This window comes from Zingiber officinale, chromosome 9A (assembly GCF_018446385.1).
Source record: "Zingiber officinale cultivar Zhangliang chromosome 9A, Zo_v1.1, whole genome shotgun sequence".
Lineage (NCBI taxonomy): Eukaryota > Viridiplantae > Streptophyta > Magnoliopsida > Zingiberales > Zingiberaceae > Zingiber > Zingiber officinale.
The window spans coordinates 29,101,082-29,118,562 of record NC_056002.1 but is presented as its reverse complement, the minus strand read 5'-3'; the positions used below and the strand labels follow the sequence as shown (position 1 = coordinate 29,118,562).

Sequence of the window (17,481 nt, the reverse complement as noted above, 5' to 3'; positions counted from 1 at the left end):
ATATGTATTGCACGACTCGGTTGCATGCTGTCCACAGATACCTTTAAAATTTTGATTGATCCAATATTGTGGCTTGACTAAAGTACCTCATAGTCGGAACTGCTCAATTCTGGAGTGACGTCTATGAGTGCCTTCTTGTTTTAGAATTTTTAGACATAAGTTTCCTATATCTTTTTCACATGGATGACAGTTGAGGTTGTTGCTGCCATTTTGATATTTGAACCAAATGCTGGTTTAATATGACTGGAAGCCAATCATATTCATGGAAGAGTCTGGATGCTAAGAACCAAATCTATATATCTTGACCTCCTGGACCCCAAAACAGATATTCTCAATATCCACTCTGTCAATAGAAGCTTGTCGATATGCTTTTTTGCTTTAGAAGACATGTTAAAGTAGTACAAATAATTATCAGTTAAACTATATATCCCAGAAGACTATGGAAGGGAAACCTGTTCTTTTATTTGTCACTTCTGTCTATGTCGTTCTTTTTTTATTGAGCTATTTGAATATTATATTCTTTTAACATCTTTAAGTCAAATGTGCTAGAATAGGATCCTCAGTGTCCTCATCTTTGAATGATTTTTGTTTTTGGTAATTGTTTTATATATTTCTACTTATTGCTTTAATTTATTAAACTAATTTAATAATTGGAATTTTGAACCAAAGTTGATTCGGTGTTTAACAAAAAATTCATATTCCATTCTTCTGATTTCCTGTATGATCAAATTTGGTAGGTTCATGATGGATGCTGGAACAGCTACTCCTCTCACTCTTTATATGCTGGAGGTGCTGCAATTGCTCAGCAATCTAATAGACTAAGAATTCAGCATTTCTCATTATTTTATTTTATTTTCATTTTGACGACTTTAGAGTATGCTCAGCTCTCCAAAAGTGGGATCCAGGGTTCGTGCATTTGATTTCTTTTTAAACCTTGGAGTTCATGCACAATTGCTGGAGCCTATTCTTCTTGAAGATCCTACCTCATCTGAGGCAGTTAAGCCTTTGCAAGAACCTTGTTCAAATGATGAAGAACAACCTAGAACTCCAGGAAAGATGAATAATGAGTCTGACATGCAGATGAGAATTTTTACAGCTATTGATAACTTTGAGTCCTGGCTTTTGGTCATACTATTTGAAGTTCTCCGTCTTCTTGTACAGGTAATTTTGTATATCAGTTACAATTGCCAGTTTGCATCATTTTAAATTACCCCTTTTGCCTGCATCTTTGTTATTGAGATAAAAAGTGCAACCTTTGTCCTATTTATTTGAGGAGAGATTCAAGCATCATATATATAAAAAAAAGGACAGCCCAGTGCACGAAGCTTCCATCATGCGGGGTCCCGGGGAAGGATCCATTGTATGCAGCCTTATCCTGCTTTTTGCAAGAGGTTGTTTCCAGGATTCGAACCGTGACCTTTTGGTCGCATGGCAACAACTTTACCATTGCACCAAGGCTCCCCTTCAGATTCAAGCATCATATACATCAATCAATTCTGAAGATGACATTTTAGGTATTGCTGGATTAATAAATTCACCCCATTATGTATTGCTGTCAGTAACAAAGTCTTTCTTCTTTTTCCTACTCGCTTGTGGAGCTGTATAATTATATGGTCTTATAGGTTTCATCTTCAACAGTGTGCTATGTTATTATGTCATAGTTTTAATTCTCTTGCTGTCTAGTCCAATATAGGTGAAGTATCTCGTTTCAGTTCCATAATGAGACCAACCTTGACACCAAGTTGAACACACCATTCCAGACATCAAACATGAAGAATGAAGGACTGACACTGGTGGGATATTTATGACATTTGAGAAGTACAACGAACAACTTCTTTGACAAAACATGGTTGATGCAAAGACAATAATTAGTATTCTTCTTCCTTCTCTTCTAACCTCCGCTGACCTGCATCACATGTTGGATTATATTGTCACCCATAAAAGTCCTTCAGATAAATAACAAAATTAGCAGTTTAAACCTACATTATGTATTATCTAAATTATTATATACATGAGCATAGGTGCTCTTGTTTTTCAAAATAATATTATTATGTTCCACTCAACTTGGAATTAGAGTTGTAAATCTAGGCTTAGTTTTTTTTTTCTCATTTCTGAATCGTTGTATTCAGAGGCTGCAGGTTTAAATGTGGTGGTGCAGCATATCCACACTTCGCACTCCTCTCTCCTCTCTCCTCTCTCCTCTCTCATTCTCCCTATTTTCCTTTGCCCCGTCTCTTACCTCCCAGAAACTTTTCTAAGTTCTCATTTTTGCATCTCTAGTGGCTATTGCATTATTTTGCAGAATTTTTTTTTTCTGTTGCTGTTTTCCTGTGTATGATAAGACTTCTCTTTGTTGCAGATGGAAGAAAGAGAAGAAATTGTATGGGCATCCGCACTTAGTTGTTTATTATATTTTGTTTGTGATAAAGGAAAAATATTAAGGAGCAGACTTGCTGGTCTTGACATAAGGGTGAGAACACTTAATCATGAGGTTTTTATTGATTATGGATATTACATTGAAGTTAAATCATTCTCATCTTTGATTTTTTGCTGTAGGTTATTAAGACCTTTGTGGAGATCAGTAATGAATATTCATGGGCAGAGGTAGTTCATTGCAAACTTATCTGCATGTTGAGTAACATGTTATATCAAACTTCAAATGATCCTCCAAAGGATGCTCCACACATTCCCTTAGTTTTTGTTGAACAAGAGGATCTTCTTGGAGGGATTGACTTTATTTATTTGGAGGTGTGGTTTTAATCCATCATTATCACGTTAAATATTGTTTCTACTACATTATTAATTAAGAATTTCCTTTGAGTTCAATTTGATAGTGTGTTGGTGGTTTTTTTTTCCACAAATGATCCCTTCCAAGATAGGATATAGCAGCTATACTTTGTTATATAACCCTTTCTTATTCTTAATATATCTCCAATAATTTATCTGAAAATTTGAAGTTGAATATTGGAGTATTCATAAAATAATTTTGTACTGGGTACATGTCTGATTGTCTCTAAGAGTTTTAGTATTTATTTTCTTTTTTATTATAACTTCTCTAATTGTTTTTTGTGACTACAAGTCTTTTTTTATTGAATCCATTATACCAACTTCATACATACTTTAAACAATGATTATCTTATTGATGCCAATCTTTTGGTCATTTCCTATTGACTGTTTAATTTTCTCACCTTATGGAAAAATACCAATCAGAAGTGGTCTACCTCTCATATTACAGATAGTATTCCTAAAGTTATATCATGTCATGCCAACTTTCACAAAGTTGCCAACATATGGGTGCTCTATATTTTGATGTGTTCCCGTTCACACTATGCTGTGCCAACTTGCATTTCATCAAACCATGTGATGCTAAGAATTTCTCAATGCCCTGCCACAAAATGCCAATTTTTGTTTTTGATTATTTTATCACCTTCTCTTGGAAGGCATAAGATTGTCACATTGCTCATTAAATCCCTCTTTTCACTGTAGTATCTTGTCAAACTCTATGATATATCTTCTAATGCTATTTGTTTAGCAGTACATCTAAGATTTCTTATAAATAGAGCTTCATGTTTTCTCTGATTTACCTAAGCTTACCCTGTTACGCGATTGTCTTTGTCGAAATTTTTTGGCTAAGATGCATAGTTCATTAATGTAAATCAATGTTACAACTTGTTTTAACTTTGCCTTATTGCTATATTTGAATGAGTTGGAGTAGATTAGACTAATCAATCTTCTCTATGCAGTATTCACAGGCAAGCTCGAAGGAAGAAAAGGATAATCTATTTCTCGTTCTATTTGATTATGTTGTACATCAGATAAATGAAGTTTGCTTGGCTAATGGAGCATCAGTATATGTGTATGATGACATTCAACCTCTTGTGTCCATGCTCATGCTCGCTAATGCTCCTGAAGCTTTTCATATCGCAGTTAAGCATGGTGTAGATGGTATTGGGGAGATCTTGAAAAGATCCATCTCTGCAGCTTTGTTAAGATCGTCAAACTATGAGCGACAGAATATGGTATGTTCTTATTGAAATCTTCTTTTTAAAAAACAAAAAAAATTGTGCAGAACACTAGACATATTGCTAACCAATATCTTATGATAAATAGTCACTCATACAGCAAATTTACCTGAAATTGGCTAGTTTGCTGATTTGATTAATGATCTTGAAAAGACCCATCTCTGCAGCCTTGTTGAGATGGTTATGGTTGTATTTGCGGAAGATTAGATAGATAACTACTAAACTACTTTTTGACAAATCATTGCACATTCTGGTCAAAATATTGAAGTGGATGCCATGCTGAGTTGCTAATTCTGCTCCAACATGCTGCCTTTGGTCATCTTTCACACTACTGATTTCCCCTTGGAGAATGTTCCTTGAGCGTGCACTGAATGATAAATAAAATCACTTTCTGACTTTACTCTAAGTCACTTACTGAATGCTTCTTGTTGCTCACTAGTCACAAATTTGCAATTTTTTTCCCTTTGTTGTTCCTATTCTATTTGCAACATAGTCTAGTTTTACCAATGCATTTTTGTATATGAACAGTTGAACACTTTAGTTTACCAATGTTACTCTAGACATTGGATTTCCATAAATTGTACCTTTTCTTCAAAAATCTTCAGTAAGCTATTATATCTTATCTGGATATGTTATTTTCACAGATATTGTATATAAAAATGCATAACCAAAATAACGATACCAATAATTTGTACTAGTTAACAAAATAAATAATACCTATATCAAATGACCACTTTTCAAGTCAATGTAGCTAATTTAACATGGACACTTGAAACTAGGCATAGTTAGGTGTTTAAAAGGGATTTGAGTGGGAACATGACAAGAATGACAAAACATATAAAGCAACTATCAATGAAAGAGCAATAACATTATAGCACAATCACTATAGCATCTTACTCAACAACACTATCAGCAATGTTTTGTTTGACCACATATATGTAGCATACTATGGCTACTGACTGTACACCAGCAACCAATGAATGCAAGAACAGCTCTGTCGACAAATACAACCACATGTGCACAACTGCTCCAACAACATTAGCAGTTAAATACATATCAACTTGTAGATGAGAATGTTGTGGCATTGGTTGTACTTCCCTGCACAGCCACTGGCGAAGTGGGACTGTAGCATGAGTAAAATCGATTGTTTGGAATAGTTCTGCCCAATGGTTCACTCAATTGTCACTCATGGAATTTATAATCAAATCAAGAATTTACAAACCATTATATGAATCAAATCACTATTTGAACCATATAAAAATGCAACATAATTCAAAATGAGAAATGAATTGACTCCTGAAATGAGATTGATTTTATTTACAATCTACAGTGTTACAAATCTTGTAATTAATAAAAATTGCAATTAATTTTGCTAAAATGTTAGAAACTTACTTGAGTTAGAACAAGTCAACAACATTATTAATTAAATCTCAACAATGAAGGTCCCTGGGCATTCAGATATGGAATTGCTTTATTGTTGTGGAATCTAAAAGTAAAGCATGCCCCACATTAGAGGGGATTAGGGTAGCTCTCTTTTTCTCATTGCTTATTCCAGCATTCTACCTGCAAAATTGAGCAAATTATAAGTGCAAATCACTATCTTAACGAAAGAAATATACAACTTATAAATGACTAAAAGTCTAAAACTAAAATTCAAAACTTAGTCGGGCTCTACCTTTTAAATTTTGAGGTCTAAGGCGATCAAATTAATTGACAACTATAAACAAAAGAATAAAAATGTATTAGCAATATAATTAACATTGTTCTAAATGTCGGCCGCCTAGGCACCGCCTAGGTGGGAGATGGGCATCAACCGCACCACCTTTGCCCTAAGAGGTGCTTTAGGTGGTCACAGTCGAGGCGAGGCTAGGCTGGCGAGGGGGTGCATGAGGCGGGTGAGGCAGTGGGTTTGGATGTGTCGCCCGAGCTTGACAATAGGCCTGGACGTGTCACTCGAGCCCGGCAACAAGCACGAACGCGTCGCATGGGCTCGATGAGGAGCCTGAATGCATCACTCGGGCCCGACAACGAGCTCAGAGGCATTGCCTGGCCTGGCGATGAGCTCAGATGCATCGCTCGGGTCCGGCGATGAGCTCGGACGCATCGCCCGGGCCCGACGACGATCTCGGATGCTTCTCCCAAGCCTAACTACGAGCTCAGACGTGTTGCCCGGGCTCGGCGACGAGTTTGGAAGCTTCTCCCGGGCTTGACTACAAGCTTGGACGCGTTGCCCGGCCTTGCGACGCGTCCGGACTCATCGTGCGAGTTGGAACAGTGGTAAGAGGAGTTAAGTTAGGATTTGATTAAATAACTTTATGTTAATAATTTTAATCAACTACCTATGTATGATTGGGATAATTTAAATAAGTTAATTAAAGCCTAAGAAAATTATCCGATTATATATATACAAGCACTTCCTAGGTAGCTGAGGCGGTAGGCGATCGATCCGCCCGGCTACCGACTACTGCCATTTACAACACTAAAAATTAATTATTAATTGTATAATTAATTACAATAAAATAGTTAATTAAAAGTTATTACTTTTGATAAGTAAAATTAATTGTGTTATCATTCATAATTCAATTAAATAAGTGTTGAAACCATGCCAACACAACATGATAAATCATAACATTTTGATCAAAGACCAAACTGGGATGACTTGAGATTTGAAAACTTGAAACCTTGATTCAAACACTAACAAAAGAAACATACTCAATTGCTAACTCATCCAACTGCACTGTGACTAAATCAAATAAGCCATCAGTAAATCTAACGAATAACCACTGATCATCAATTTGCATCCAGAGTCGAAGCCAAAATCTGGTCTGATGACATAAAAAACTGAGGATTTATTCATCATCGCCTGGAATGTAATACATACAAATTGGACAAGGTAGCCAACTATAAAACTCAACAATGATTGTAGAAATCAGCTCCATCATAAGAGAGATGAGAATCCTACAACACAATGAATTAATTTGAATAGTTGCTTACCTATTAACATTAGGTCTCACACAAGATTTGGATCTTGGAGCCCTCTGATCATTGTTTGAAATGACTGATCTGAAGTTCTTTAACAAAGAGGCCATCTGGTCCAAATTGACAATCGACCATGGAATCCAGAGGGGTCGTAAATCCTATATTGAATAACAATTCTCCCATTGTGGAGTTATACTAGTCAAAACTTGATGCAAGTTGTTGGCCCATACCACCACCACCCACTATCCCTTAAGTCCACTTCAACTTAATCGGATTCCGTAACTTGTTAATCTACAACACAATTGAATCATCGGTCAATTGTATGGAAAAGGAAACTTTTGCTTACTTGACTATCATTATTGCTAATCATGATAGTTGGAAGAGCAAAGCTCAATTCCACGGTTTATTACTCCTGTTTGGTCACTGAAAATGCCTCTTAAATCTTTGGATTTACTCGTCCTTACATTGCGTAGAGGAAGAAGGCAAAGGAGCAGTGTAACCACAAACATGGAACCTTCTTCTCTCTCAATATAGTCAGTCATACCTGGACAGAGGAATCAATTAAATCAAATTTAGGTGAAAATTAAATTTCAGATAAGTCCATGATTATTTTGCAATCAATTATCGAGTCAAATTTTTTTCTTGTTTGAAAATTTAGTAGTTTCTCTATTACTGTGTTATTATTTATCTCTACGTTGGCTGCTTTTGCTTCTTAATTGTTCATTTGGCTTCTGGTTGTGCCTTGATGATTCTAAACAATTTTATAACAAACTGGTTGCATTATTTATCCAATCTGATCAGGCTTTTTTTTTTTTAAATTTTGTAGCTTTTGGACAAGATAATAAGAAAACTTGATACAACCTTGAGTACCTTCACAAGGTTGGATAGTGAGTTTTCATACATGATCCGTCTTACAAAGACATGCAAGTCTTTTATAAGCATAAAAGATGTCCTTTCCAAAACTGATATTGGTGAGAAAGCTAAAGTTTCATGGGCTACGTTGCATTCTCTTCTTCACTCAGACAGGTCTGCTTACCGACACCATGGGTACATCTGGCTTGTTGAATTGCTGCTTATAGAAATCAGTGAGAGTAGAAGCGGAAATATCTTTTCAAATGTAAAGAACCTTCAACAGCAAATTGCTGTTGCTTTTTGTCAAGATTCAGCTTATTCAGAAGTTCCGTTAGCAATTAGTATCTTCTGTGGGCTTTTGAAATCAAAGCACAATTTTGTCAGATGGGGCTTTCTTTTTGTTCTGGAAAAACTTCTCACACGTTGCAAATTATTACTTGGTGAAACTGAGCTGCAAGATTCTAGTGCTGAAAGTAGTGCTTCCAATCATACTGAAACTTGTCTAAACAAAGCAAATGCAGTCATAGATATAATGAGTAGTGCCTTATCACTGGTGGTTCAGATAAACGAGACTGATCACATCAGCATTTTAAAGGTAGTACGAAATGTTTACAAATTTCTTTTACTGTTCTTTCAATGAGAGATTGATTTGGTACATGTGTCTGCCCAGATTTTTTTTTTAAGTAATTTTTCAGTTTTGCTCTATTGTATCTCATAGAGACTTGTAAGGATAGACATCTACAATCATGTAATCTTGACCTTTTGCGTGAAGAGGTTCATTATTTATTGTAGCACTTCAGCCAGGTCATCAAGCAAGAATGCTTTAAGCACCACACATGGTCTTTGTGTCCAAATTGTTTTCTTTTTCTAAAGCCTTTTCAAGTTCTATCTCTATTTGACCATGCATGTCTTGACTTAAAACTTATTCTGACTTAGTTGTGGTTTCTGCAGATGTGTGATATGTTATTTGCTCAATTATGCCTTAGGCTTCACTCTGCCACACGTGCTCCTTTTGTTGATTTCAATGGTCTTAATCATCTGTTTGGTTGCACAACTCATACTCGTAAAAGTGGCTCAGAAACTCATGTTTCTTTTGAAGGACCAAGGCCTAAGCAATCACAAGATAAGCTTCCACAGACAGCTGTCTCTCTTAATGATCTTGATCAAGATAGCTTAATTTGTGAGACAACTTCTATGGCAGCATTGCTTTTTCGAGGGCATGCAATTGCTCCTATGCAGCTAGTAGCCCGTGTTCCTGCTTCCTTGTTCTATTGGCCGCTGATACAGCTTGCTGGGGCAGCAGCTGATGATGTTGCATTAGGTGTCGCCGTGGGCAGTAATGGAGGAGGGAACATACCAGGTGCTACGTCAGACATAAGAGCTACCCTCCTCTTACTTTTAATTGGTAAATGTACTGCTGATCAGGGAGCACTTTTGGAGATAGAAGGAAAAGAATTTTTCAGGTACGCCATCACCTCAAATTCATCATGGATGCTACATAATTGTGTTGTTTTTTGTTTGATGATACAAGTTCAAACTTTTACAGAGGCCTGTTAGATGACATGGATTCACGAGTAGCATATTATTCTGCTGCTTTTCTCTTGAAGGTATAGCATACATTTGTCATTTACAACTCACCACCTATTCTATTTCATGCTATTAACAAATTCACAATCCAATCAGAGAATGATGACAGAAGAACCAGAAACCTATCAGCGCATGCTTCACAGTCTTATTTTCAAAGCACAACAGGTACACCTTCTGAGTTGATGGGTTGCAGCCTTGACATGAATCGTTTCCGTATAGTTCGAGTAATATCAACGTGTTGATTAATCAGTTTCTGCTTTTGTACTTGGTAGAGTAACAATGAAAAACTTCTAGAGAACCCTTACCTGCAAATACGTGGTATCCAGCTGCTGTCAAATGACCTTGGCACCCTCTTGTGACATCTAACGGTTTGTTCCACTGTCAAGTGGAATCCATACCAAGTTCATTTTTCATGTTGCTAGAAGATGCAACTGACAGACAATCTGAATCAAAGTTTCTTCTGTCTAGTAAAGGTGACTGTTTCTTAATGGCAGGCAGGGAATTTCTTGGCTGCATACCCTCTTAGTTTTGTCAGTGCATGATGCTTATTCTTCCTCTTCGCCTTATTATTAAAGATTTGGTTACCTCGCAGGTCTTTCGTGACAATGTATAGTAGCACTTCAAGATAAATGATGTGTACAGAAATTTAGCTCATCCTCCAATTGATCTTCGATTATTTATGCCATCAAGCCAGATAAAAGACAACCTTTTCAAAGTTTAGGTGTTCAACTCCGTGTGAATCACTCTCGAAGCACATTCTATGCTGATTCTCGCAGAAGCATTGCTGTTGATATACTTAGAAGCGTAATTGTTTCGATTGCAGACAATCTCTTTGAAATTTCAAGTACCGAGGTTTATGCAGTTTTTTAGAGGCATCCTCGGTTAGTAATTATTGCTCTGAAGCTGTCTAATAACCAGGTGTTTCTTTTTTGTTTCATATCGGAACTTCGAACTTAAGGTCATCAGTATCCAAACTCCATCAGTCAACTTCCATTCTTGAGCCCAATTTGTATATATCACCCATGTAATGCAATTTTGTTTATAGTCTTGTTATCGTCAGATGATTTTGTTGTGAAATACAATTATTTTTGTTTTCACCGATTCTGTTTTAAGTGTATTCATGCCACTTCTTAAAGGCTTCCATCTAGCTAAAGGGATGACAATTTCGTCCAATTTTAATTCGGGATCTGATATTAGACTTGAATGGAGGAAGGTATGGAGAGATTTTTTTTAGGTCCGATTAAATATTTGAATAAGGTAATTGGGTATGGAGGAGGGTTTAATAAAATTCTATTCATAGCTGATCTCTTTGCATAGAGGTCAGACATCTATTGCAAAGAGGTCAGACATCTAATATGTTAGAAATTGATCTCAAAATTTATTGTAGTAACTATCTGTATAATTACTAACTATGTCAATCCATGAGGCTCTCTCTATATACATATAAGGATGTTACTGTTGGTGCGGTTAGCACTAACGGTCGAACCCAAGTTTTGATAAATGACAAAATAAGTTAAATTAGTTTTGCTATTAATCTAACACTCTGACCGAGTGTGCAGGAGAAGTCTAAACAGGTCGACGGGCTAATCGGATGTTTGGCACGAAGCCCAGCTAAGTCGACGGGCCGACCGGATAGCTGACACGAAGTCCAAACGGGTCGACGGACTGATCGGACGTTTGACACGAAGTCCAGCTAGGTCGACGGGCTGACCGGATAGTTGGCACGAAGTTCAGACGAGTCGAAGGGCTGACCGGACATTTGGCAGGTAAGTGGAGGTAAGTCATTGGAGGGGAGTGGCTGTGAGGACGCGTTTCCGGGAAGGGAACTTAAGCGCTGATTCGACTTAGAACCATCTCGGAATTCTAAATTGAGATCTTGACTAGATTCCGGTCTCAGAGAGACGGAATCTAATTACTATTTTTCTTATCTATAAAAATATGCTAACAATCTGTGTTGCAAGGTATAATTGCCTCGGACTAAAATTTTTCTTGCAGGAAGGAGTCTGCTGGAAAACTTGGGTCCGGGCGCCCGGGAGGTACCCAGGCGTCCGGGGGTCCGGGCGCCCGGAGGCAAATTTTATCCTCTTAGCATCGTCGCCACATGGAGTCTCCTGGTTGGGTCGGTTACGTCATGGTTGAGACGCCCTAAAGGTTCCAGGTGCCCCGAGCCTCTATATAAGGAGGGTCAAAGGCGGGAGCTCCAACAACAACAAAAGATTCGATCCCTGGTGCTCCTGCGGCGCTGCTGACAACGCTATACTTTTTAGTCGTACTTTTCTTGTCAGTATTGCTTATTTTCATTAGCTTTCTTGGACTTTAAATTGTAAACAAATACTTCGAATTGCTAGTGAATTGCCTATCAAAAGCACCCTCGTGTGCAGGCCTTGGAGTAGAGTCGACACAGGCTTCGAACCAAGTAAAAGGTTCTCGTGTTAACATTGTTCATTTTCATACTTTCCGCTGCGTACTCTTTTGAAAAAGTTTTAATTCGATATTCCCCCCCCCCCCCCCCCTCCCCCCTCTATCGATTCTTCACGATCCAACAAGTGGTATCAGAGCAGGTACCGCTCTGATTTGGTGCAACCACCAATCAGGAAAAGGGGGTGTTTTTTTTAGGAAATTAGACATCGTTTGTCTTTAAAATAAATCATCACCTTTTGAAAAATACATCGTCATCTTTTCACCATTGTTTAGTATTGACAAAATATTATATTTTTAAAAATTTAAAATAATATATTTTTAATATTTTAATAATATTTTATTATTTTTTCAAAAATAGTGAAATACAATATTTTTTTCTCCAACACTGCTAATCCAAAACCAAGTCTTGAGACTTTTTCTTTGTTTCCTTGTGTGCAAGACCAATGTCTCTTCAAGAAGGACGGAATCCCCACGAACCACCACCATACGATCAAGATTTCAACTACTGGAGACGATTAATAGAATGCTTCTTAGGAAGCTTAGATTTCGATAATGTGCTAATATTGAAAAAACCTTCTCAGGACTCGAAACTAAATAAAAATGTAAGTAAAATTATTTGTGATGTTTTACCTAACAATGTTTTATGCAGACTAGAAAAGTACATGAATGCATATGAGCTTTGAACCCAGTTGATCAAACTTCACGAGGAGCCGTTAGAGTTAGACGATCAAGTCAAAATCGAATCCAAACTTGAGTCAGATCCAACAGAAAAACCTACTGAATTAGGAGTTGCGCTCAAAGTTTGTAATTACCAAAATACCCCTGCTAATAGTAGTTTAAAAAATATGCATGTTAATTTGGATATTTCTGAAAATATCTGTGCAAATAGTATAGCTGACAATACTTGTAAAAATACCCCTAGGATATTTTCTGATAAAACAAATCTAATTAATTTAGAAAATTCAGAAAATCTGAAAAATAATTAATAACCCTAAAAATTCAAATTTAAATCTAAACAAATCTGAAAACTCAAATAAAAATGATGATAAGGTCAATATTGATATGGATAAAATTAATAAACTGTTTAATAATCTAGACAATATCCAAACCCAAGATAATTTAATTAACAAAAAATTAAGTTTTAAAGATAAGACTTATTAATAAATTCAACTAATCATACCAACTTAAAGGCAAAAAAAATATATAAGGATAAAATCAAACATTTTGATAAAATCAAAGCTAAATTTAATAGACTTAAAACTAAATGTTAAAGATAACATAAATAATCTAGAAAATTCAAAATTAACAATTAATAAAAGGATAAAAGATAAACCTTTAAGGAAATATAATTCAAATAATTTAATTAATTCAAATTTAAAAATTAATAAAAACGTAAACATTAACAATAATCTATTAAAGAAAGATAATTTAATTAAATTAATAAAATTAAAATTGAAATAAAATTTTAATATTAAATATACTCGTTTAAAGAAAGATAATTAATTTACCCAATTTAATTAATTCAAAATTAAAAACTTAAATTTAAATTATAAATTAAACATCAAATCTTAACTGAAACTAACTTCAATCATACAAAAATCTTAAAAGGAAAGCCAATAATTCAGGGGAAGGCTCCAGAATAGCTGGCACCTCCAAAACTAACTCACTCGACAGGGTAATCCAAACAAACCTACCCGGTAGGGGTACTTAGGACTAGTTAAAAAGTGACCGAGTTTAACTTGACCCACGGTACTGGTGAAGTTTTGGATGATAGTACGTTAAGGAAGCTTAGTCTATGCATGTCTAGGAAGATATGACTTCGACCTGGTGCATTTGGCTAAGTGGAACTAGCCGAAGCTACCCCTTAGAGATCCTAACTAGTTAGACCAAGGTTTCGTACTAAGTTCCGTGGATAGGACTATTTGGAAAACCTCGAAGACATGGTTACTCTAATGATGTCCAGGTGACTAACCATAGCCCAGAAGTTTATCCGAAAATACTTATTTGTTGACCCCAAAGTTAAACCTGAATCTAACACAAAGTCAAACTAAAACCAATAATTGAATCTAATTCATCTCACAAAATCATAGGATTCCCTGATTGATAATTTAGATCGGGTGAGATGATTAAAGGATCTAATTAAAAATCAAATTAAATTAAATTAAATTTCAAATAAAAATTAAATTTCTTTTTTTATTAAACTTATATCTTTTTTTATCATAAAAATTTAATTTAAAAAATTAATTTTAACCTTAAAAATTAATGTAAAAAAATATATTTTAAAAAATCCTTTAAAAATTATTTTAAAAATCATTTTAAAAACTTTTAAAAATAATTTTAAAAATCTTTTAAAAATCATTTTATAAAAGCTTTTAAAACATCTTTTAAAATTTTTTAAAAATCATTTTAAAAATCTTGCAAAAATTCTTTTAAATTTTTTTAAAAAATTATTTTAAAAATCATTTTAAAAATTAATTTAAAAATTACTCAAAAATCATTTTAAAAAATCTTTTAAAACAACTTTTAAATTTTTTTTAAAAATCATTTTAAAAAATCTTTAATAAAATCTGTTAAAAATTATTATAAAAATCATTTTAAAAATCCTTTTAAAAATTTTAAAAAATCATTTTAAAAAACATTTTAAAAATCCATTTTAAAATTCTTTTAAAAAATCCTTTTAAAATTTATTTTAAAAACTTTTAAAAATCATTTTAAAAATCTTTTAAAAACTTTTAAAAATTATTTAAAAATCATTTTAAAAAATCTTTTAAAACTTCTTTTAAAAATTATTTAAAAAATCATTTTAAAAATCTTTTTAAAATTATTTAAAAAATTATTCTAAAATCATTTTAAAAATATTTTAAAAACTTTTAAAAATTATTTAAAAATCATTTTAAAAATCCTTTAAAACTTCTTTTTAAAAATTATTTAAAAATCACTTTAAAAAATACTTTAAAACTTCTTTTAAAAATTTTTTAAAAATCATTTTAAAAATCCTTTAAAAACTTTTAAAAATTATTTAAAAATCATTTTAAAAATCCTTTAAAACTTCTTTTAAAAATTATTTTAAAAAATCTTTTTAACCTTCGTTTACAAATTTTTTAAAAATTATTTTCAAAAATCTTTTATAAAATCTGTTTAAAATTACTTTAAAATTCTTTTCAAAATTGTTTTAAAAATTTTTAAAGATTATTTTAAAAACTTTAAAAAAATCATTTTAAAAATTCTTTTAAAAACTTTTAAAAATTCTTTTAAAAATTCTTTTAAAAATCATTTAAAAATTCTTTTAAAAATTCTTTTAAAAATCATTTAAAATCATTTTAAAAAATCCTTTTAAAATTTATTTTAAAAACTTTTAAAAAATCATTTTAAAAATTATTTTAATAACTTTTCAAAATCTAAAAATCATTTTAAAAATTCTTTTTAAAATCATTTAAAAAATCCTTTTAAAAATTCTTTTAAAAATCATTTAAAAAATCCTTTTAAAAATCCTTTTAAAAATTCTTTAAAAATCATTTAAAAATAATTTTCAAAATCCTTTTAAAAATGTTATAAAAATCATCTTGAAAATTCTTTTAAAATAAAACTTTTAAAAAATCATTTTAGAAAATTCTTTTAAAAATTGTTTTTTTAAAAAAAACTTTTAAAAATAATTTTATAAATTATTTTAAAAATTATTTTATAACTTTTAAAAATTATTTTAAAATTTTAAAAACTACTTTAAAAAATTATTCTTTTAAAAATCATTTATATAAAAAAACTTTAGAAATCATGTTTTTTTTTAAAAAAAAATTATGACAATGAAGTTAAGTAAAAAACTTTATAATTAAATTAAAACTTATGTTAAAACTTAACATTAATATTTTAAAGTTAATTTAAATTTAAGACTTAAAATTTAAATTCAAGTTAAAATTTACAATTAAAATTAAACTTAAATCGTCTTAAAAATTATATTAAAAATCCTTTTAACTTTAAAAAAATTATTTTTAACTTAAATCATTTTAAAAAAATTAATTTAAAAAAAACATTTCAAGTAAACTTAAAGTTAAATAAAATAAAATTAAATAATTAAATTCAAATTACATTAAAATATGTTAAACTAAACCTTAATTTAACTCAATAAATCTTAATTTTAACGTTAATCAAAATATTAATTTCACTATAATTAGATCATAATCTATCATTATTAATGATTGATTCAAATTGAAACTTAACTATGTTTTATAATTTTAATAAATTTAACTTCGAATTAATGCTAACTTTAAACTAAGTTAATCCTACTTAAAAGGAAGTAAATGAATAGTTAAAATTATAACTAGCACTTTCATTAAATCAACTCAATCAATTAATACGAAATTTAAATTATTTTAATAAGTATTAAATTATTGAATCAAATAAAATTTAATCGATAAATTATTGATAATGATTAATTATTATTGAATTAATAAAATCCTATCTTATCTAACCTTAAACTGAAGTTAAGTACCTGAATCTAAAATTAATTATTGATTAATTAAACTCAAATAAACAATTATAATAAGGATACAGGGATAATTATGGCAACAACTATAAGTTCGACAAGAGTACAAGTATTACAGTTAAGTATAATGAAAAAGTACAGTTATACCGACGACAATATCGTAATCTGAAGATTTCGGAGCTCCGGGTCATCGGTGTCTCGTAGCAGCACTTCGGGATCGTCTCGTGAGCAGCTTGTAGCAGAAAGATTGCTTGGGAGTTGTTGATTCAAGAAGCTGCTCGAAGTCCCCTTATAAAGGGCATCCAAGGCGCCTTGAAAGCCATCCAAGGCGCCTCCACCGCTCCGATTCCATCGTGCAGATAAGCGCTGACCATTCTGTGCTTATCACAGTTGAAGGCGCCTCCATCACCACTCAAGGCGCCTTCAACAGGTCCAAGGTGCCTCCATCACCACTCAAGGCGCCTTCAACAGGTCCAAGGCGCCTCCATCACCACTCAAAGCACCTTGAACACTGTTTCGCAGCCAGCTCTTCCTTTGTACCCGAGGCGCCTCCAAGCTCCATGGAGACGCCTCGGACACTGTTCATCGGAGGCTAATGTTGCTCTTTTGTCCCTGCACAATGTGTTAGTCCACAAAATACACACATATCCTGCAAGACAAAGTTAGCACATATAATATCATAAATATGAATGAAAGTTCGACAGTCTCCGAACTGTCCGAGTCTGACTTCGGGTTTCCATCCGGAAACCCTAGGTCGACCCGACGCCTGCTGTTCCCTCTTCCGGGGAACGCGTCCTCACCTACTCCACTCAGGAGATTTACCTGTTGCCAGTACGATCCTCCAGATCGACTGGACTTTTGCTCAGCACTCGACGCTTCCAGACTTTCTGCTGGACATCCGCTTCCCGGCTAGTCCAGACTTTCACCTGGTTCGCGACACCAGGACTTTTCACCTAGGGTTACCACCCCCTAGGACTTTTGCCTGAAGCCATCGACCTGCCAAGACTTCCCGCATAGGGTTACCACCCCCTATGACCTAGGGTTACCACCCCCTAGGTTTTTTACCTGCCTAACCGCAGCTAGGACTTTTGCCTAAGTATCACTTAGGACTTTCCTGCAAGCTCCATGAACTTTGTTAGA

The 17,481-nt window shown here is 33.5% G+C and overlaps 1 protein-coding gene across 8 annotated transcripts in view; it reads left to right on the top strand.

The window, feature by feature from the left end:
- The window catches only part of LOC122020315, a 47,877-nt gene extending 37,339 nt beyond the window's left edge, over positions 1-10,538 (top strand). For 7 of the 8 annotated variants that reach the window (XR_006122183.1, XR_006122182.1, XR_006122184.1 and 4 more), the window contains 11 exons: positions 738-789; positions 874-1,161; positions 2,360-2,470; positions 2,557-2,748; positions 3,744-4,019; positions 7,828-8,448; positions 8,805-9,316; positions 9,400-9,460; positions 9,537-9,605; positions 9,713-9,913; positions 10,033-10,538. Coding sequence is in view for 1 of the 8 variants with exons in the window: in XM_042578192.1 (XP_042434126.1) it covers positions 738-789; positions 874-1,161; positions 2,360-2,470; positions 2,557-2,748; positions 3,744-4,019; positions 7,828-8,448; positions 8,805-9,316; positions 9,400-9,460; positions 9,537-9,605; positions 9,713-9,799 (2,269 nt within the window). In the remaining 7 variants the exon portion in view is untranslated. The remainder of the gene's footprint in view (positions 1-737; positions 790-873; positions 1,162-2,359; positions 2,471-2,556; positions 2,749-3,743; positions 4,020-7,827; positions 8,449-8,804; positions 9,317-9,399; positions 9,461-9,536; positions 9,606-9,712; positions 9,914-10,032) is intronic. The other variant, XM_042578192.1, reaches the window with a different exon arrangement.
- Positions 10,539-17,481: the final 6,943 nt, after the last annotated feature.